Source organism: Xiphophorus maculatus, chromosome 21 (assembly GCF_002775205.1).
Source record: "Xiphophorus maculatus strain JP 163 A chromosome 21, X_maculatus-5.0-male, whole genome shotgun sequence".
Classification (NCBI taxonomy): Eukaryota; Metazoa; Chordata; class Actinopteri; order Cyprinodontiformes; family Poeciliidae; genus Xiphophorus; species Xiphophorus maculatus.
The window spans coordinates 11,071,515-11,089,087 of NC_036463.1; the positions used below are offsets into that span (position 1 = coordinate 11,071,515).

Genomic DNA, 17,573 nt, shown 5'->3' on the forward strand with positions numbered 1-17,573 from the left:
AATTAGTAAATTGGCTTTGTTGGAATAAATAAACAAATAAATAAATAATCACGGAAATATCCGAACAATATCCGAAGGTTACTGAAGACTAATGACGCAGCGGGGAATCTGCAAGTTACATTACCACAATAAAAATTTCCAGGAAGGAGATATTTCTCACTTGTTTTGGTTCTAACCTTTCTCTGTCTTATGAAAAACTATGGTTTGGCTCTTTTATTTATATATGCATATACAAGTCAAAAAAAGTTTGTGTTGATGTTTAGTACTACTGTGCCAACATTGAAACGCAACGAGAAGCCTGCGGTCGTAGCAATTAAACGAAGACGGAAGCAGCTAGCAGTGAATGCTCTTGTCTTCTTCAGGCTGTTTGTCCGCAGCAGTCGCGAGCTCAGCAGCGTCTCCTCACGAGGACATCCAGCCCAGTCCTGTCAGCGCGCGGATGTATATTGGAAGATGGCGCTAGCCGAATGGAAATCCTAATGACAGTCTCAAAATTTGCCTCTTTTTGTACCATGGTGAGTGCACAGCGGCCACATGCTGGCATTATTTAGATTATTTGCTGATTCATAAACCACCACTATACCATTACCATCTATTTAAGCCCTAGGAATAGAAATGAAAGCAGTTAATGTTGGTTGTGCTAGGCAAGCAATATTCGGTATGTAGCCACCCACCGTCTTCTCCTCCGCACTCTTTTTTTTTTTTCGTTACAGGCTAAATACGGACATTTTCGAGTGTTTGTGGTTTCTTTGCTTAAGCTTTGCGTCTTAATTAGGTCATGTCTGTCGAAACTTAATGTGAAGACGGTGATAGTGCACCTGCTGACGTTTTGATTCAAAGCTAACCAGCTAATCTGTAGCTAAAATCAGTGTTTCTGCTTGTCAACAACTGGAGCAGCTGGGTAATGGATGACTTAAGGGAGACAAACACTTAACCTATATTATATTTAGAGAAAATAATGAACACGGAAACTAAGATATTGCACTGGCATTTAACCATATAACATATATTAATAAGGTGGGCAATGACGACATTTGCGGTAGTTGTGTTCTCCGTCTCCAGTTTTATTTCTTCTCTTCCTTCTGCGGCTTGACTTTGGGCTCCTTTCAGATCATTCAAAGCTTTATAATCTCCTTGGTATGAAAACTCACAAAAACTCACCCAGACGGTTTTGCATTTAAATCCCCCTGGGAATAGTGGGATTGCAGACATATCTGCCTTTACTGTCATTTGAAAATTATGCATAATTTGCTCTAGTGACAAAAGAGGAATGCCAAGTATTTGTGTTTTTTTATCTTATTTTATTTGAATAAAAGTTGTTTTGAAAGGATCGATTCAAATTCATTGTCAGAATAATGTGTGTTTTATTTTTTTAAGTCGTGGATGAACTTTAAACTGATTAAGAGTTGGTGAAATTTACATGTGTGTGTTGCACTTTTTACAGGGCGCCAATGCCTCTGCTCTGGAGAAAGAGATTGGATCTGAGCAGTTTCCTGTTAATGAGCACTACTTTGGCCTGGTCAATGTAAGTGAATAACAAAGTGGTTGTTGGATCATGTGTCTTTATTTAAAGCTGACTTAATTTCCTCCCATTAAATATATATCCAATGTCCCTGGAGTCGACTCTCCTCGCAGCAGCACGTGCTTTTAGTTTAGAAGTTGTCACAGGAGGAAGTGCCATTTTAAAAAGACAAGGAAAAGAAGATTGTTTTGAGATTTTTGTTGTTGTTGTTGCTAAGCCACATTCTTTAGAGAAATGCCAAAAAGGATTCTGTCACTGTGGATATAATACAACCTCTTCACTGGAGAAATTTTCTTTTACATTTAAGTTTTTAAATATTTCTTTATTCAAAATGTTCTCTTATGAATACACATTTGAAATGAATTAATCATGGATTACTTTTCTGAATTGCTTAATTAGTTAATATGAGAGAACTTTGATATATATAGACAATCAATAAGACAAAGCATTATTATTGGTATGCTGGAGATTCAGCGATTGTTGAGTAAAATGCAAAATGTGGAACACATTTCTACCAATTACAGAAAGAAATAGTCAGTCATAAACACTGAAAGCAAGTTTTCTTCCTCAATGAATTCAGAAAAGCTCTGCTTCAATAATAAAATTAATTATTGGTTGATTGTCTCTTTCAGTGTGTTGTTAAGCTGCACTCTGAAAGAAAAGCTGTATTCCAGGCAAATAGCCTTAATATTTGTAAAACTATATTTGCTCAATAAGTTCTTCTCCCAGGGGAAAATATTGAGATCATCTATGACTTTTGGGAAAACATAACTTGAGTTTGGTTCTCAAAAGGAACATATACTTTACACAAGAGCTAAACAACTAACTCTTTAATCTGTTTCTATTTAAGTCTGTATCTAAATTAAATGAACTATAAATAAATGTTAGAACATTTTCCTACCGTATGTTATTTTAGCAACGGTAGGAATAAATGTTGCTTTTGCCTTTTAAATAAAAACTCATGAAATCCATTTTTTGTGTGTTTTCATATTAATACTGTGAAATTGTGGCATTTCTACTAAAGGTTTTCGGTGAGAATCTCATAGCAGCTCATACCTAGTCTGTTTGTTTAAGACAAAAACAATAAAAATGCAGAACCCGAACACGAGGAAGATGGATTCATGACGGTGTTTTATGCATTTATGTGACTCAGATGCTGGAACAAATCGTGACATGGTGGAATTGTGTGTTTTCTCAGACCATAAATATCTACTGGTAATTTCTTAGAAACCTATTTATGTAAACATTACTAGTGAGCCAAGAAACCTGGGAAATTTAAGTCAAAAGAGGAATTGTCGACTGCATTACTCCCTCCTGTTCAACAAGCAGTGTGTCTTATGGGCTTGTTATGCAGTTTTGACAATAAGTGACTCTTATTTTTAAATTTTCCATGTCTAGATAAGTATGGAAAATAAAAACTGAGAGTGAGGAGCATTGTAGAGGCTCAATCTTACATCGACTCAATGGAAATGACTTTAGATTAGATAAAATCTCAATCTGACCTTTATTTTTTTCTCAAAATTCTGTAACTATGGGTGTTAAACTGGACAAGATTTCTGAACTGATTTCAGATCAAAAATACTTTTTTGTGTGTGAAGGTATTGCTGACAAATTGGGTTATAGTATCTGTATTTATCTAAAATAGCCTAGTCAGGAATTTATTAAAAATTTTAACTTATGTTGATTTTGTCCAGATGCTGAAAAGAAATTTTCAACACTGGAGAACTATAAGCCAGCTTCAGTACTCTGATGCTTTCTTGAAAACTCAATCTACTAAAAGCTTACGGTCCTGCTAATATTATTGCTTACATGTTTGGTTTTTGTAATGTCGGGACTCCTGTGGCTTTGCTGGTGGCTGAATTTAATCTGAATTTAATTGCGTATTGGAACTTGGTTTTTCCAAACTTCCAGAAGGGGAAAATCCAAACTTGAACAAGAGCTCTGTTTTTGTTCTTTGGTACTACTGTTATTTTATGGATAACTGTAGCTTTTTATTCTCCTGGGGAAAATAAGCTGTAGAACTGTTTATGACATTTTGCCATTGATAAAATTAAAAACAAGAGCAAGAGCGGTGTAGCTGCTCAGTTCCTCAGTGCAGTCAGGGAAACGCATGAGAAATATCATTTCACCACCTGCTGGAGCTTTTAACACAAATTAGGCCAAAGTATCATTAGGATGCAATCATCAGTGCTCGTTCTCTGACATTGATTTGCAAACTGAAGTGGATGTGATGTTTTGATGTGATGTATATTTTTACATTACGCTGCTGTAGGTAAATTAATGCTGCAGTTTAAATGCAAACGTCCTGCAGAGCAGGGAAGCAGCTTCATGATCCAGTGTTCAGCTGGAATATAACTGCTTGCAGTGCACACCTTTGGTGCTATTAGTTAATATTAAGATGAACATTATTAATCTGTTTTAAACTATAAGAAAACAGTAAGAATGTTTCAAGAAATATAATAAATCTTTAGAGCATTTATTCTTTGTATTAGTGGTTTACCTTGTCACTATATTCTCCACTGAAAAATGTCCAGATTGCACGCACAGCTGCTGCTGCACCAGGTTTCTCTGCTGTTTTTTTGGTGCTGACTGCAGGGAACCAGTTTTGCAAGAATTTCAAAAAATGGAACACGTTTGTGCTTCTTCAAGGTTTTCACACTCAAGTATGTTGGGATCAGTTTGGAAAAAGTGTCTTTTTTACCGTTGTGAAGTCGTGTGACGTGCTGTGCTTAAAATGACCAGAAGCAATTTGATTTCTTTTGGGATTCTAGGAGTTACAGATGAACAATGCATGTGCAGAGTGGATTTACTTTGTTATAAATATAACAGAACAGGTAGCGATAGATGATTCAAACAAAGGACACACACATTCTTAAAAAAAATAAGCCTGTGATATACGTCATTTGCTCTTGAAGTTGCTCTTTTATGTTGTAAGAGGCAGCAAAGCTTTGATGTAGAATTCTAGCCTGCCTTTTAAAAATCATCATGATTATTGTGTGCTTACCGTACGTCTACCATCTGGCTCTGGAGTGCTCTGATGGAGCAGAGGCTGCTGGCGCACACTCAATCTAAACTAAATTTTTCAAATGGGTCAGCAATCAAAGTGAAGAGGTGGATATGTTATCTGGCTGCAATTGCAGCTCAGCTGTGGCTATGGGATGTTTTTAAAATCATCATTTTGTGATTTTTAGTTTGGGAACACTTGCTACTGCAACTCAGTGCTGCAGGCTCTCTACTTCTGCCGGCCGTTTCGGGAGAAGATCCTGGCGTACCGCAGTCAGCCTCGGCGGAAGGAGAACCTGCTCACCTGCCTGGCCGACCTGTTCCACAGTATCGCCAACCAAAAGAGAAAAGTGGGGGTCATACCACCCAAGAAGTTCATCACACGGCTACGCAAGGAGAATGGTGAGTGGGGAAGTAAATGCAAATAAAGCAACCTGTTTTAGATGAAGATCCAGAGCTTCTTATAGTTGTGGCTGAAGTGCTGAAGTTTCGGTTCTGTTCTCTCCTCAGAGCTGTTTGACAACTACATGCAGCAGGATGCCCACGAGTTCCTGAACTACCTGCTCAACACCATTGCAGATCTGCTGCAGGAGGAGAGGAAGCAGGAGAAGTCTAATGGTCGTCTAGCCAACGGCACATTGGACTCCCAGAACAACAACAGCAACGCCACGCCTGCTCCCACCTGGGTCCACGAGATCTTCCAAGGCACTCTGACCAATGAGACGCGTTGCCTCACGTGTGAAACGGTGAGATCACATCGTACATTTTCACTGACTTAAACGTTCTTTATCGGGGGTCTGAAAAGTTGGAATCCTATTTAAAAAATCTTGACATTTTAACATGTTTTTTGTCCTCTCCAGATAAGCAGCAAAGATGAAGACTTTCTGGACCTTTCTGTGGATGTGGAACAGAATACCTCCATCACACACTGCCTCAGGTAAAACTACGCTGCTGAATTACTGAAGCATCCTGAAACAGACTTGTGAAATTTTGAAGAATTGCAATTAAAGCTTCTTCCATTTGAAATGATAAATTTATTGAGCATCGCTGTATGGTTGTGTGTCAACAGTATAAATTAATGTGATGTCATTTTTAGACGTCTGTCTGTTTGTCATTTCCTGCAGAACAGGAACCTGTGGTAAAACAGCATGTATGCTGAACCAACCTCGATTTCTTATAATTTTTCCCCGTTTGAAAAATAAAATGTAATCTGTAATAAACGATAATACTGCAGGAATCTTTTTCCTGTCAGTGTGACAGGAAGGTTTGAGTTTGACAGCCGTAGGCCTCGCTCTTCCTTTCGTTTAGATTGCAGGGGTGCGTGACCGCTGGTTCTGCTCACTTCTGTGTTTATACGTCTTGCATGCAGTGTAGCGGAGTCAAGCTGGCAGTTCCCTCCAACGCAACAAGAAAAAAAAAATCAATTATTTATTTTAATGAATCAGCTGAATGCATCGTTGTAAGCAAGATAAGACCACAGTGAGGCGTGCTTTTTCTGTCTAGAGGCAGAAACTTCCGTCAGGTGCTGAACGGTTAAGGTTTATAGCAGCCATTTTCAAAGTCCGGAGTCCAGTCCAAATCCAGACCAAAGCAAAACGGAGGCCAACTCACAGAATTAAGAATGTGGAATATTGTGGAATTTGTGCATTAAATATAAAAGATCTCTCAAAATCAACTGTCCTGTCAGTGTGCCCTTACACCAATGTTCAGTGACGGAGAGTAAATCTTTTCTGCTGCTCACAACTGTAAACCTGTTAAGCAAAGGAAATGATGCTAAATTGACAGGAACTTGTTTGGAGGCTAAAGACTTTAGCAACGCAGCTTGGGTTTGTCCAAAAACACATTTTCAACAACAACAATAGTTTTTGTATCGCTTGTCCATTAAACATATAGATGTTCTTCCTCAAGTTTTTCTTCTAATGTCAGCAGTGCTGTAGTTGGCTATAAGTTTATTTCTGATTTTATTTGAGCTGCACCTCTAAAAGAAAAAAAACAGCAGTTTTTTCCCCCCACTAACTTGAAGTCCACTTCATGGTTGTTCTTTAACCCAGCCAGAGTCCAAGTTGGCAGAGTCAGTAGTTCCCTTCACGTTGGTTAAGGTGCTCCTTTGCTACTTTTTCATATTTTTCACAGCAGACATGTTGGTATAAGCTTCTTAAAAACCTTTTTTTGGACTTCTGTATTATCAAAAAGGTTAAAGTTATAAAAAAAAAAAAAAATTTGATTTAAGATCTACTTAATATAATAGCAGCTAAAATGCTTTGTTTGGGAACACACAAACGGCACCAGGAAGAAGTGGGATTATTTTTGTAAGCGTGGATCCTGGATTAACTGTTTTTCTTTTGTTTCCTCTCAGAGGGTTCAGTAACACGGAGACTCTGTGCAGTGAGTACAAATACTACTGTGAGGAATGTAGAAGCAAGCAGGAGGCGCACAAGAGGTTAGTGGAGCAGATTTTGTTGGGTCCAATGTCCTGCAAAAATATTTATGCCCCTCAAGTTTTTCACATTTTGTCCCATTGAATCCACAAACTTTAATGACTTTTACTGGGATTTTATGTGAGAGATCAACACAAAGTAGCGTGAGATAATTGGAGGAAAATACCACATCTAGGAAGGATGCTTTCCATCCAGTGAGCTATTTTGCAAAGAGTAGGCCAGATTGTAAATCTGGTTAAGCTGCACCTATAAAGAAAAACCTCTAAAGATAGTTTTTTTTTTTTTGTCAAAAAAAAATCTTGCAGCCTTTTACTTCCACCTCAAAATTATTCAGTGCTTCATGTTGAAATGCCAGCTAAATACATTGAAGTTTCTGGAGAATAATTGTGAAAGCCACTGTAAATTGTTCGTCGTCTCGGTTAATTTCATTCATCTCCGGCCCTTCAGGATGCGTGTGAAGAAGCTGCCGATGATTCTGGCTCTGCACCTGAAGCGCTTTAAGTACATGGAGCAGCTGCAGCGATACACCAAGCTCTCCTATCGCGTTGTCTTCCCTCTGGAGCTCCGTCTCTTCAACACCTCTGGAGACGCCACCAATCCTGAGAGGTTATACGACCTGGTTGCTGTGGTAGTGCATTGTGGGAGGTGAGCATGTGAATGAGCAACCGGTGTTAAAACATCTCTCCTTTTGACTCTGAGAGTGGGAGTTTGTATGTCTGTGTTTATTTAAGGTGTTCCCTGCCTGTTTTTCAGTAAGTGCGTGCTGAAACGGACTTGAGCTCTGAACGAAACAAACAATAACGGAGGGAAAGGTTGAACTTTAGAGTGGGATAAGAGCCCTGCTTGTGTAAAATGTCATATCTAATTCAAGCTAGCTCCCATCTAAACCCCTTAGTGATTTAAGAGCCATCCATATCAGTCAAGAAGTGGCTCAATAGAGTGAGCATCAAACTGCTTGAGGGGGAAGTAGATTCGACATTCATCTGCATATAAATGGAATAGAATCCATTATTTACCAAGCATAGTTTCCAGTGACAAAAAGGTGCAGGGAATTAACAAAAGGCCCAAGAACAGAGTTTCAGCCGACATGTTGGGTCAGCACTAGAGGAGGTAGGGACGCCAATCCTCACAGAAAAACCTCCGTCATGGAACTGAGCTTGTGATTCCCACCCATTGCGCCAGCTGCCTGCCTCAAAGGCAGCAGTAAGGTCTAATAGTGGAAACAATACACATTTTCCACAGTCAGTTGCTATAAAAAAGTTGATACTGAAGGAGCTACAGGGATTTCTGGCAACTTCTGGATTCATTCTCTACATGTGGCAATAATTTCTTATTTTTCTGCAACTCTTCACTGAGATACATGGTTGTAAAACAGGTGTTAAAACTTGGTTAAAACCTCCATAAATTGTTTTGGAGAATGCATGTAGTATGCATTTACCCTTTTGGCCGCAAATGAGGCACCAAAAGTGAAGCAAGGTGGTGGTGGCATCATGGTTGAAGGTCATTTGGATTAACATTGTACTTGGGGTTTATGACAAGGTGGATGAAGTCATGTAAATCTGAGTTTTGACTTGTAACCTTCAATTATCTTCCAGAAAGTTGAAGTTTCATTTTCCATTTAGTTCAAAATTAAATCTAACAGAAGATCTGCAGATTTGCCTGTTCAGGCCTGCAGATTTCTAACACGGATTGAATCTGGGAAGAGAAATGTCGCTAAGTTGGGATGAATAGATTTCTGCTGAAACTGAATCAAAGGATGGTTCAACAAAATATTAGAGAATTAAGACTGTTGGAGTTTTTTTTTGTTTTACATTTCCTCTAAAATTTTTGAAGTATATGGAATGTATGCAACATGTGGAACAGACTTTGAAATCAACCATTGTGATGTAATTATTGTACATGACAAAAACCTTGCATTACAAGTTTTGAAACACTTTAGGGAAATATATTCTTCTCTCAAATGTCCAGAATGTTTTAAAACTACCTGAAAACCTCAGAAATTTAAAGCTGAATCTGTAAATTTGTAGCTCTAAAGGATAAACTTTTTTTTTTTTTTCTTCCAGTGGTCCAAACAGGGGTCACTACATCGCCATTGTAAAAAGTCATGACTTCTGGTTGCTGTTTGATGACGACATTGTAGAGGTAAGCAGGTTGCTTTGTGTTCAGCCCCCGTAGGATTCATGTCTGTTTGTTCGGTAACTGAGCCGTCCGTCTTGCTTCTGCTCTCGTAGAAAATCGACGCCCAGGCCATCGAAGAGTTCTACGGTCTCACCTCCGAGATCTCCAAGAACTCCGAGTCGGGCTACATCCTCTTTTACCAGTCCAGAGACTAAACCAGATGTGGACCGCAGCGCTTTGCCACATCATCCCAGAGAGATGCTCTCTTCTAACTTTGTGGGGGGGGGAGCAGCAGATTGTAAACTCGCACGGCGTCATACCTGCTTCTACCTGAGGCTTCTCAGCACCGCAGCTCAGCCGTGGCAGTCCCCCCTACTTACCAGCTGACCCCCCCTCCTCCTCCCATACCTTTCCTGCTTCCCTTCATCCACCGCTGCTGCGAGGACAGAGAGAGACGACGACAAACGAAACTGTGTCATGATTGTTTTCAGAAGAAGCGACTGAGGGTTGTACAGATTTTGACTGGCTGTTTGAGTGCTGTTCTAGTTTTTGCCTTGGGTGTCGGGTGAGTGGGTATTTAATTCATATGATGTAATATCGGCCTGGAGTCTTCACCTCCCACAATGTTAACCTAAACTGTGACGGAAGTTTTTTTTTTGGGTCATGGACGTGACGGAGGACGGACAGGAGGTGGGCGCCCCGCTTACAGGGAGCACTGGGCTGTGTATTTCTAGTGTACAGAATGGTATTTGTATAAATATTTCATTAAGATATTATCATTGGAAAATGTTAGACTTGGAGAAGATGTATTAACACTATGGTGCACTTTTGATACTGTTTTGTAGGTGTTGGCAAGCTTAATGTGAGGGTGGGGGGGTTGCTTGAAAAGGCCTGTTGTGAAGCGATCATTTTCTGTTTTAAAGAAAAAGAAATAAAGCCAATAAGATTGAGGGACCGTCTGCTCCACTTTCTGCGTCCCACAGGTGCCACTGATGACTCATGTGGAGACTCGACGTCGCCATCTAGTGGTGTACTTTGGTACTCCTGCTTTTTATTTTTATTCCATCCGGAGTTATTTTTAATCCATTCAGAGCCAGTAAACAGCACAGCGAAAGATCCTACACAGATGCATCTCAATAAATTTGAATGTTATTGTATATCCTTGATTCTTTTAATTATTTTGATTATGACCAATAACTCCCCACCCCTCCGAAAATGTATTATGTAAGATAAATCAAGATTATTCTATAAATAAATATATTTCTGACTGTACAATAATATGGAATGCTTTTCCATAATAAACTGTACCAAACTTAAGGTCTATGGACCACCATAACTCTTTATGTGGCCCTCTAAACTAGAAAGACGCATAGAGAATTCCAGAAAACATTTGTGTTCCTAAATATTTTTATCAAATCAAAACCGTTTTTGTATTCTGCTAAATTACCTTAATCTGAAAAGAAGTTCAGTATATAACTTTAAGAAGTACTTTTCTTAAAGTGCTGAAATTTTGCTCATTTTGTCCAAAGTCCTCTTTTGTGATGAAATTAAACTTTGGAAATCAAATTGCGTTAAGTCTATTTTAGTGTCTGTGATTAATTGGGAGTCACATCATCTGCTGATGGTTGTCTATCGTCTTTTATCTAAAGTTTGCACAGCCAAGTATCTTTCAGTGCATTTCATTAGACAAGCTGTTATTTATTTCAGTTCTTTAATCTCCCCTGACATAAATCCCAAAGTAAAGCTGCAGGTTGTTAAGAGGAAAATTTGAATGTTTGAATCTGAGCCTCTCCATGTCGCACCGCATTGATGCAGTGTAGTTAAATGATTAATTGGGAGTCTATATACGTTTCACTTTATGAATGTTTTCAAAGTTATCTAAGGGGAGGGGTGCTGGTGTCTCCACCAGCACCCCTCCCAGGTACACCCTGGACAGGTCAGTCTGACACTAGGACATTCATGCACACGCGGAGAAATTAGCGAGACCAATTTTGGACTGTGGGAGGAAGCCGGAGTACCCGGAGAGAACCCACGCATGCAAACTGCGCCACTGTGCAGCCCTCTGCATGGTCATGTTAAAGCATTTTTGTGCAACCCACCTGTATGCTGAGGTGACTTCGCAGCAGAAGATGGAGGACAGGGAGGAAGAGGATGAGGAAGAGGAGGCTGGTGACACGCATGGGGGTTGCTGTTAATAGCTCAGACAGGACCAGAATAGCAGGGCGTCGCGGGAGGAAAAGCGACTCTCTGCATCCAGCAACCTCCCGTCTGAAACTTGAGTCTGGCCAAAAGCAAGTTAACATCTTCCACAATAACTCCTGCTAAATTATGTTCTCAACATTTAAGGAAAAAACTCTTGTTTACTCGGCAATAAATTTGTCCTTGATGAAGCGCGAGGCAAATTACCGGAGTTCAACCAGTGTGGCCCTTCTGGGACTCCTCCTTCAGCGGCATCATCATCCTCATCTCCACCTTCCTCTCTTCTCACTCACCTCCTGCCCCCCCTTCCCCTCCCCTTCTCCTCTCCTCCTCCTCCTCCGCCGCTGCTGCTCCACTCGCCGCTCCGTCCCCGCACCACCGCAGTCCACGGCCCCGCCAGTGACCGAGCCGTCGCTGCGCTCTTCCCTCCCCCGTCTTTCTTCCATGATCCTCTCTCCTCCTCTTCCTCTCCTCGCTGAGCTGCGTCTCTGTCCGCCGGCGCCGCATCATCTGCATCCCTAACATGGGAACACAAAGCTGCCGTTCTTCCATCTAGACGGGAAGTCGCACCTCACAGAGTCAAGGTAGGCTGGATGGATGGATGGACGGATGGATGGATGGATGGAAGCTTGGTGATTACTGAGCATCTTTTGCATGAATGGAGAAATGCATGTTTTTTTTTTTTCTTCTTCTCCTTCCCTCCTTTACCTTCATTCTGCGGGCTGAGCTATAGTGAAGGTGCAATGCCATTTTTCCAAAGCAAGGTGCGCAGGGATGTGGTGGTGTTTCCGTGTCGGGTGCGGTATGTTCTCTCTAGCAGCTGGTGGATTGAGCTGTGGCCATTGGCAGGGCAGCGCTGTCGATATTGACTTCTGCAACCTGTAAGTTAGTGCAAAGCATCGATTCTGGTTATCCGCAGGCTTCTTTCGTCGATTCGTTTATAAACGCAGCCCTGGACCGTAATAGACCTCTGTTGTGATAACTTTTAGTCAATCTGTTACGCCTCTCCACTGACGCGGCTGTACCTTATTTAGTAATTGCAGAGTGTAATGTTTGATCGTTTTTTAAAAAGAACTAACGAAGCTTAATTCTGAGCAGTGACACTAATGCTGCGTGCTTTAGTCTCCAAAAGCCCAGAGAACACTCAGTACCACTTTCAGAAAACCGAGACTGTGCCGAGCAATGAGTGAATGTGATTTAAAAAAAAAAAAAACAGTTTTAAATCAAAGCTGGATAAAGTGATCAAGCCCAGCTTTTTAGATCAATTGTGGAGGAAACATTAATGAGAGAGTAAAACAATTCAAGAGATTTATTCGTGTATCTTTACAGTGGCTGTTTTGGTGAAGATGTGGGTAAACGCTCAGGGCGCCATCTTTTGATGAAAATAATAAGTTGCCTCCTGAACTAGTTTGGGATTCCAGGCTGGAATTTGTCGACTCTACTGTAACGCCTCTAGAAAAAAATAAGATTGTTCACCACAGCTACCTAACGATGCTGGTTTGATTTACTGTAGTTTAATATCTAAAAAAAAATAACTTTCATTACCGGTAGTAGGACCTAAACTGGATTTTTATACACTGAAGAAATTGAAATCCTTGGTAAAAGCAAACAAAAAAGGAGTTATAGTTTTGTCTACTTGTCAAAACTATTTTTTTAAAATTGGTTTGATCTTTTCAGGTTGGAGATGGGCTCAAAATCAACTCCCGAGAAAGTGTTTTAAAAAAAAACAACAACACTTTCTTCAAACAATGGTCGAGGAAGAAGTCGGCATCTTTCAAAAAGACCGTGATTTTTTATGCAAGACATTGCTCCATCACATGCATCAAAGTACACCTCTGAATAGCTAGCCACTGAAAGTATTAAAGTTTAAAAATGTATGACATGGCCCCCTTCTTCACCTGAGCCGAACCCAGTGGAGAACTTGAGGACAGTTTTTTTTTATATCAAAAATGTTTATTGGAGAGTTTTGTGACGCTTGTTTACAATTCTCGCTTAAACAGATGAAAATTTTTTTTAAAAGTCAGACGGGGAAAATACATGTTTTTCCTTTAGTTGCAAAATAATTCTGCACAATAATTCTCCTAAAAAAGCCAATACCTTACGCTCAAGCTTTTAAACATTCATGTTTGAGGTTAATTAGCATTTTGTATTAACAGAGTGGTTGGAAAAACTGCCCTCAAAAATAAGACTTGACTAATAGCTGTGCAAACAGCCTGGATTTGCATTGAACAAAAACAGTCAGTATTTTATCAAGGGCTCGGCTGTAACGTTCCACTGCTACTGAAAGTGGAAGCAGTGGATCAGTGAGCTACATGTTTTCAGTTTTCTTTTATGGCGAGCAGGATAAAGATGTTGAATAAAATTTTCTCCATGTGTTTCTCACATGATTTCTAAAATAAGCGTTAGGTTGTGATCTCAGTCTCAAAGGTGTGACTGAGATCTGGTGTTTGCAGAGATCAGAGGGGCAGTGAACCCCGACGACTGGGGTCGACTCCATGATCCTCCACATTGTTCATATTGAAATTCTGGCCCTGATAAAAGTTATAGGGGGAAACCAAGACTCATCAGACCAAGCAACATTTACCAATCTGTTGAGGTGGGTCTGAGTTGTTCTCCCTGTTTCCTGTTTCAGCCAGTAGGAGCAGCAGCCAGTGACGTTTATTGATCCTGCGGTCCATGCTCTTCCCAGGTTCTGTTACTGAATCAGCTTATGTTTATCTTAAAAATGGTGACAGATTAATGGGTTTCCTGTCAAAAGAGGACACGGAAAAACTGTTGCACGCCTTCAATTTGAGTAGGTTGTATTACAGCAGTGACATCTTTTCTGGTCGGCCTGGAGCTGCAGCTCTAGTCCTGACCAACACCAAGAAAATGGATCAAATAACTGCACTATACAGATTTTAAAATTCAGCTATTGGTTTATAAAACGCTAAATAGTTTTGGTTCAAAATACATTTCTGCGTTGCATGTCAAGTCTAGTAAAGAACCCCAGGTCTACGGAGACTTTTTCTACTCAGTGTTCCTCGGACCAGAACTAAACAAGGAGAGATAGCATCTCGTTTTGATCCTCAGCTCTGGAACTAACTCCCTGAAAACCTGAGATTGGTCCCTTTAAGTCAGGACTGAAAGCACAACTTTTTATTTTAGCTTTTATCAAAACAATCTGACTGATGAACTGTTTAAAACATTTATTTATCTCTTTAAAATTCATATCTTAACTTCATGCAAGGCTTTTATTCTGATGCTTTGTCTTTCTGTCTTTCCCGTGACGCTGAGTCAAGCACTCCGGATTACCTCGTGTATGGTTATGTAAATAAACTTGCCTCGTCTAGACTTAGCGTAATATTCTCACATTCTTATGCCCGCTTTTTTTTAACATCACCTCTTCATGACTGAACAAAATGTGCAAAGACGAAGAGGAAAGTCAATCCGGTTCACTTCGCCTCGTCGTGAGATCCACTCACTACAGACTGATGGAGCTTGTGTTTTTACCCCCTGAATGTTCTGCGTGTGATAATTTTAGTGTGTGTGCTCTAATTTCAGATGGGGGGCACAGTGAGTGAGGAGCCACCAGTCTCCCCCAGCTGGCTGAGCCCTGATCCCACAGCGTGGGCCAGCGGGGCCCCGATGGACAACAGCACCAGCTTGGGGTCGTTCCCAGCGGAGGACTCCCCCCTGCGGCCCAGCCAGCTGCCACTGCTGGTCAACCCCTGGGACATCGTGCTGTGCTCATCGGGGACCCTGATTGCCTGCGAGAACGCCTTGGTGGTGCTGGTGATCTGGCAGAACCCGACGCTCAGAGCCCCCATGTTCCTCCTGATTGGCAGCCTGGCTCTGGCCGACCTGCTGGCCGGCCTGGGCCTGGTCCTTCACTTCACCTGTGCCTACCTGCTCCGCTCGGACTCGGCCCAGTTGCTAACGGTGGGTCTGGTGGTGGCTTCGTTCTCGGCCTCCGTCTTCAGCCTGCTGGCCATCACCGTCGACCGCTACCTGTCGCTATACTACGCCCTCACCTACAACTCGGAGCGGACGGCGGCCTTCACCTACACCATGCTGGTGCTGCTGTGGGGTCTCTCCCTGTGTCTCGGCCTGCTGCCAGTCACAGGGGTCAACTGCCTGGCCGAGGAGGTCACCTGCAGCGTGGTTCGACCTTTGACCAAGAACAACATCGCGGTCCTGTCCATCTCCTTCCTGCTGCTCTTCGGCCTCATGCTGCAGCTTTACGTCCAGATCTGCAAGATCGTGATGCGCCACGCCCACCAGATCGCTCTGCAGCACCACTTCCTGGCTGCCACGCCCCACTACGTCACCACCCGGAAGGGCGTGTCCACCCTGGCCATCATCCTGGGCACCTTCGCCGCCTGCTGGATGCCGTTCACTGTCTACTCCCTCATAGCCGACTACACCTACCCTCCGCTGTACACCTACGCCACGCTGGTGCCTGCCACTTACAACTCGGTCATCAACCCGGTCATCTACGCCTTCAGGAACCAGGAGATCCAGAAGGCGCTGTGGCTGGTGTGCTGTGGCTGCGTGCCGACCAGCGTGGCGCACCGTGCTCGGACACCCAGCGACGTGTGACCTCGGAGACCCCGGGTGGGACGAGAAGGGTCAGCTCTGCTCCTCCGCTGGAGCCGTCCAGCGTTACGAGGAGGGCAGCAGCGTAAGGAGCAGCTCTGGTTGGAGACGCAGCAGCCCGCCGCGTCTTCCTGTCTTCCCAGCGCCAGGCCAAGAAGGTGGGCTGCACCCTGCCCACTCTGTGTGTTCTTAATTTCTACCGGAAAGTGCATCCCCGTGTTCCGGTGCGCGAAAAAAAAAAACGCACGCCCTCTGACAGCTCTGTAGCTTTGCTTGTTTTCATGATGCACAGAAATGATCCCAGCTGATGAACAGCGGCTGAGCAACACTTGAAGCCCGTTTGGGGCAGCAGCAGCAGCAGCAGCAGCAGCAGCAGCAGCAGCAGCAGCAGCAGCAGCAGCAGCAGCAGCAGCAGCAGCAGCAGCAGCAGCAGCAGCAGCGTCCTGGTTGCTGCCGCCGCCGCCGCTGCTGCTGCTGCTGCACTCTGGACGTGCGTCGAAAGCTGAGCAGACCCGGAGAGCTAAAAATAGACCCGATGCTCTCTGATCCGCTCCACAGACGCCGGGGAAGAAATCTAGCCTCTTTTTCTCCTCGCCTCGCCCATTTCTCTCCCCCCTCCTCGCTGCTTTCTCTCCTCTCTCTTCTGGCTGTCGATTGCGCATGAATGCGCAACAATAAGAAAGGTTCCAAACAGACCCACCCAAGCGGTACCTGCCCTCTGTATTTTTGTTAGTTTATATATACCAAACCAAAAAGAAAGCCTATATTTAACTCTTTTTAAAAAAAAAAAAAAATTAACTATTTAAAGACATCTCAGGATCTATTTGGAGATCCACTTCACCAAAGTTTTCCAAATTTCTTGTGATTTGATCAGAAAGCTACCGAAACCATTAGATTTAAAGCAAAACCACGCCAGACTTTTCTTTAAAATCAATCAAACTCACTTTAGTTATAGTTTCTAATCTATAAAACATTTCATTCCGAGTTGTATCTGTTTCTGTCTAAAATGAAATCCTGTAAAAAGGAAGCGCCCGCACAAACATGTCTGTTGTGACATCACAAAAGGTGTGAGGAATCTGTCCAGCGTTCTTCTGACAAAATCCGTTTATATTATTGTTTTATTTTCCCCTCTACGTTCATCATTTCGATCAAATTCTTCAATCAACATAGGGTTGAACTTCTTGCTCGAATTCAGCTCAGAATGAGTGTTCAGTCGTCCATCATAACCTTTGTAATGCAGGCTGTTTAGCTTGGTTCTCATGCCTCTTGTGATGTCACCAACCCAAATATAAAGATGTATTTTTTCCCCGTCAGCGCCCTTTTTTTTAAAAAAAAATAACAAAACAACTTTGTACTTTGTGAATCCATGTTTTGCTACCCAGCTGTGTTCTCCTTGTCGGGGTGCATCTGTTTGTGAGAACAAAAACAACACTGGACAGCATCTTTAACTAACGGGATTAGCTGTAATTAGCATGCAACTAGCACAGTCCAGTGACGCGAGGTGGGCCGCGCGTAGCCACTGCAGGCTATGTGCAGTGGCTGCCTGACTTCACCATGACCCAAATAATTTTGTCTATGTACAGAGTACCACTGTGTACCTCACATGTGCTGCATTATAAGAGCTAAAACTGTCACACCAAGGTCATGGCAGCTGTTATTTTATTTAATTTATTTCTTTAAATGTTGCTTTTTGCTTTACGATACTTTGTGAAAGT

General features: G+C 42.2%; 2 protein-coding genes across 2 annotated transcripts; both read left to right on the forward strand.

Moving 5' to 3' along the window:
• Window positions 1-387: 387 nt before the first annotated feature.
• usp12 (ubiquitin specific peptidase 12) lies at window positions 388-10,398 on the forward strand. The gene is made up of 9 exons (XM_005797854.2): window positions 388-515; window positions 1,445-1,525; window positions 4,714-4,927; window positions 5,036-5,271; window positions 5,386-5,462; window positions 6,882-6,965; window positions 7,411-7,608; window positions 9,027-9,105; window positions 9,195-10,398. The coding sequence occupies exons 1-9, from the start codon at window positions 468-470 to the stop codon at window positions 9,294-9,296; spliced, it is 1,119 nt and encodes a 372-aa protein (XP_005797911.1). The 5' UTR covers window positions 388-467; the 3' UTR covers window positions 9,297-10,398.
• Window positions 10,399-11,628: 1,230 nt separating this feature from the next.
• gpr12 (G protein-coupled receptor 12) lies at window positions 11,629-16,275 on the forward strand. Its single transcript, XM_005797901.2, has 2 exons — window positions 11,629-11,864; window positions 14,824-16,275. Exon 2 carries the CDS (start codon window positions 14,824-14,826, stop codon window positions 15,859-15,861), a length of 1,038 nt encoding a protein of 345 aa, XP_005797958.1. The 5' UTR covers window positions 11,629-11,864; the 3' UTR covers window positions 15,862-16,275.
• The last annotated feature ends 1,298 nt before the right edge of the window (window positions 16,276-17,573 follow it).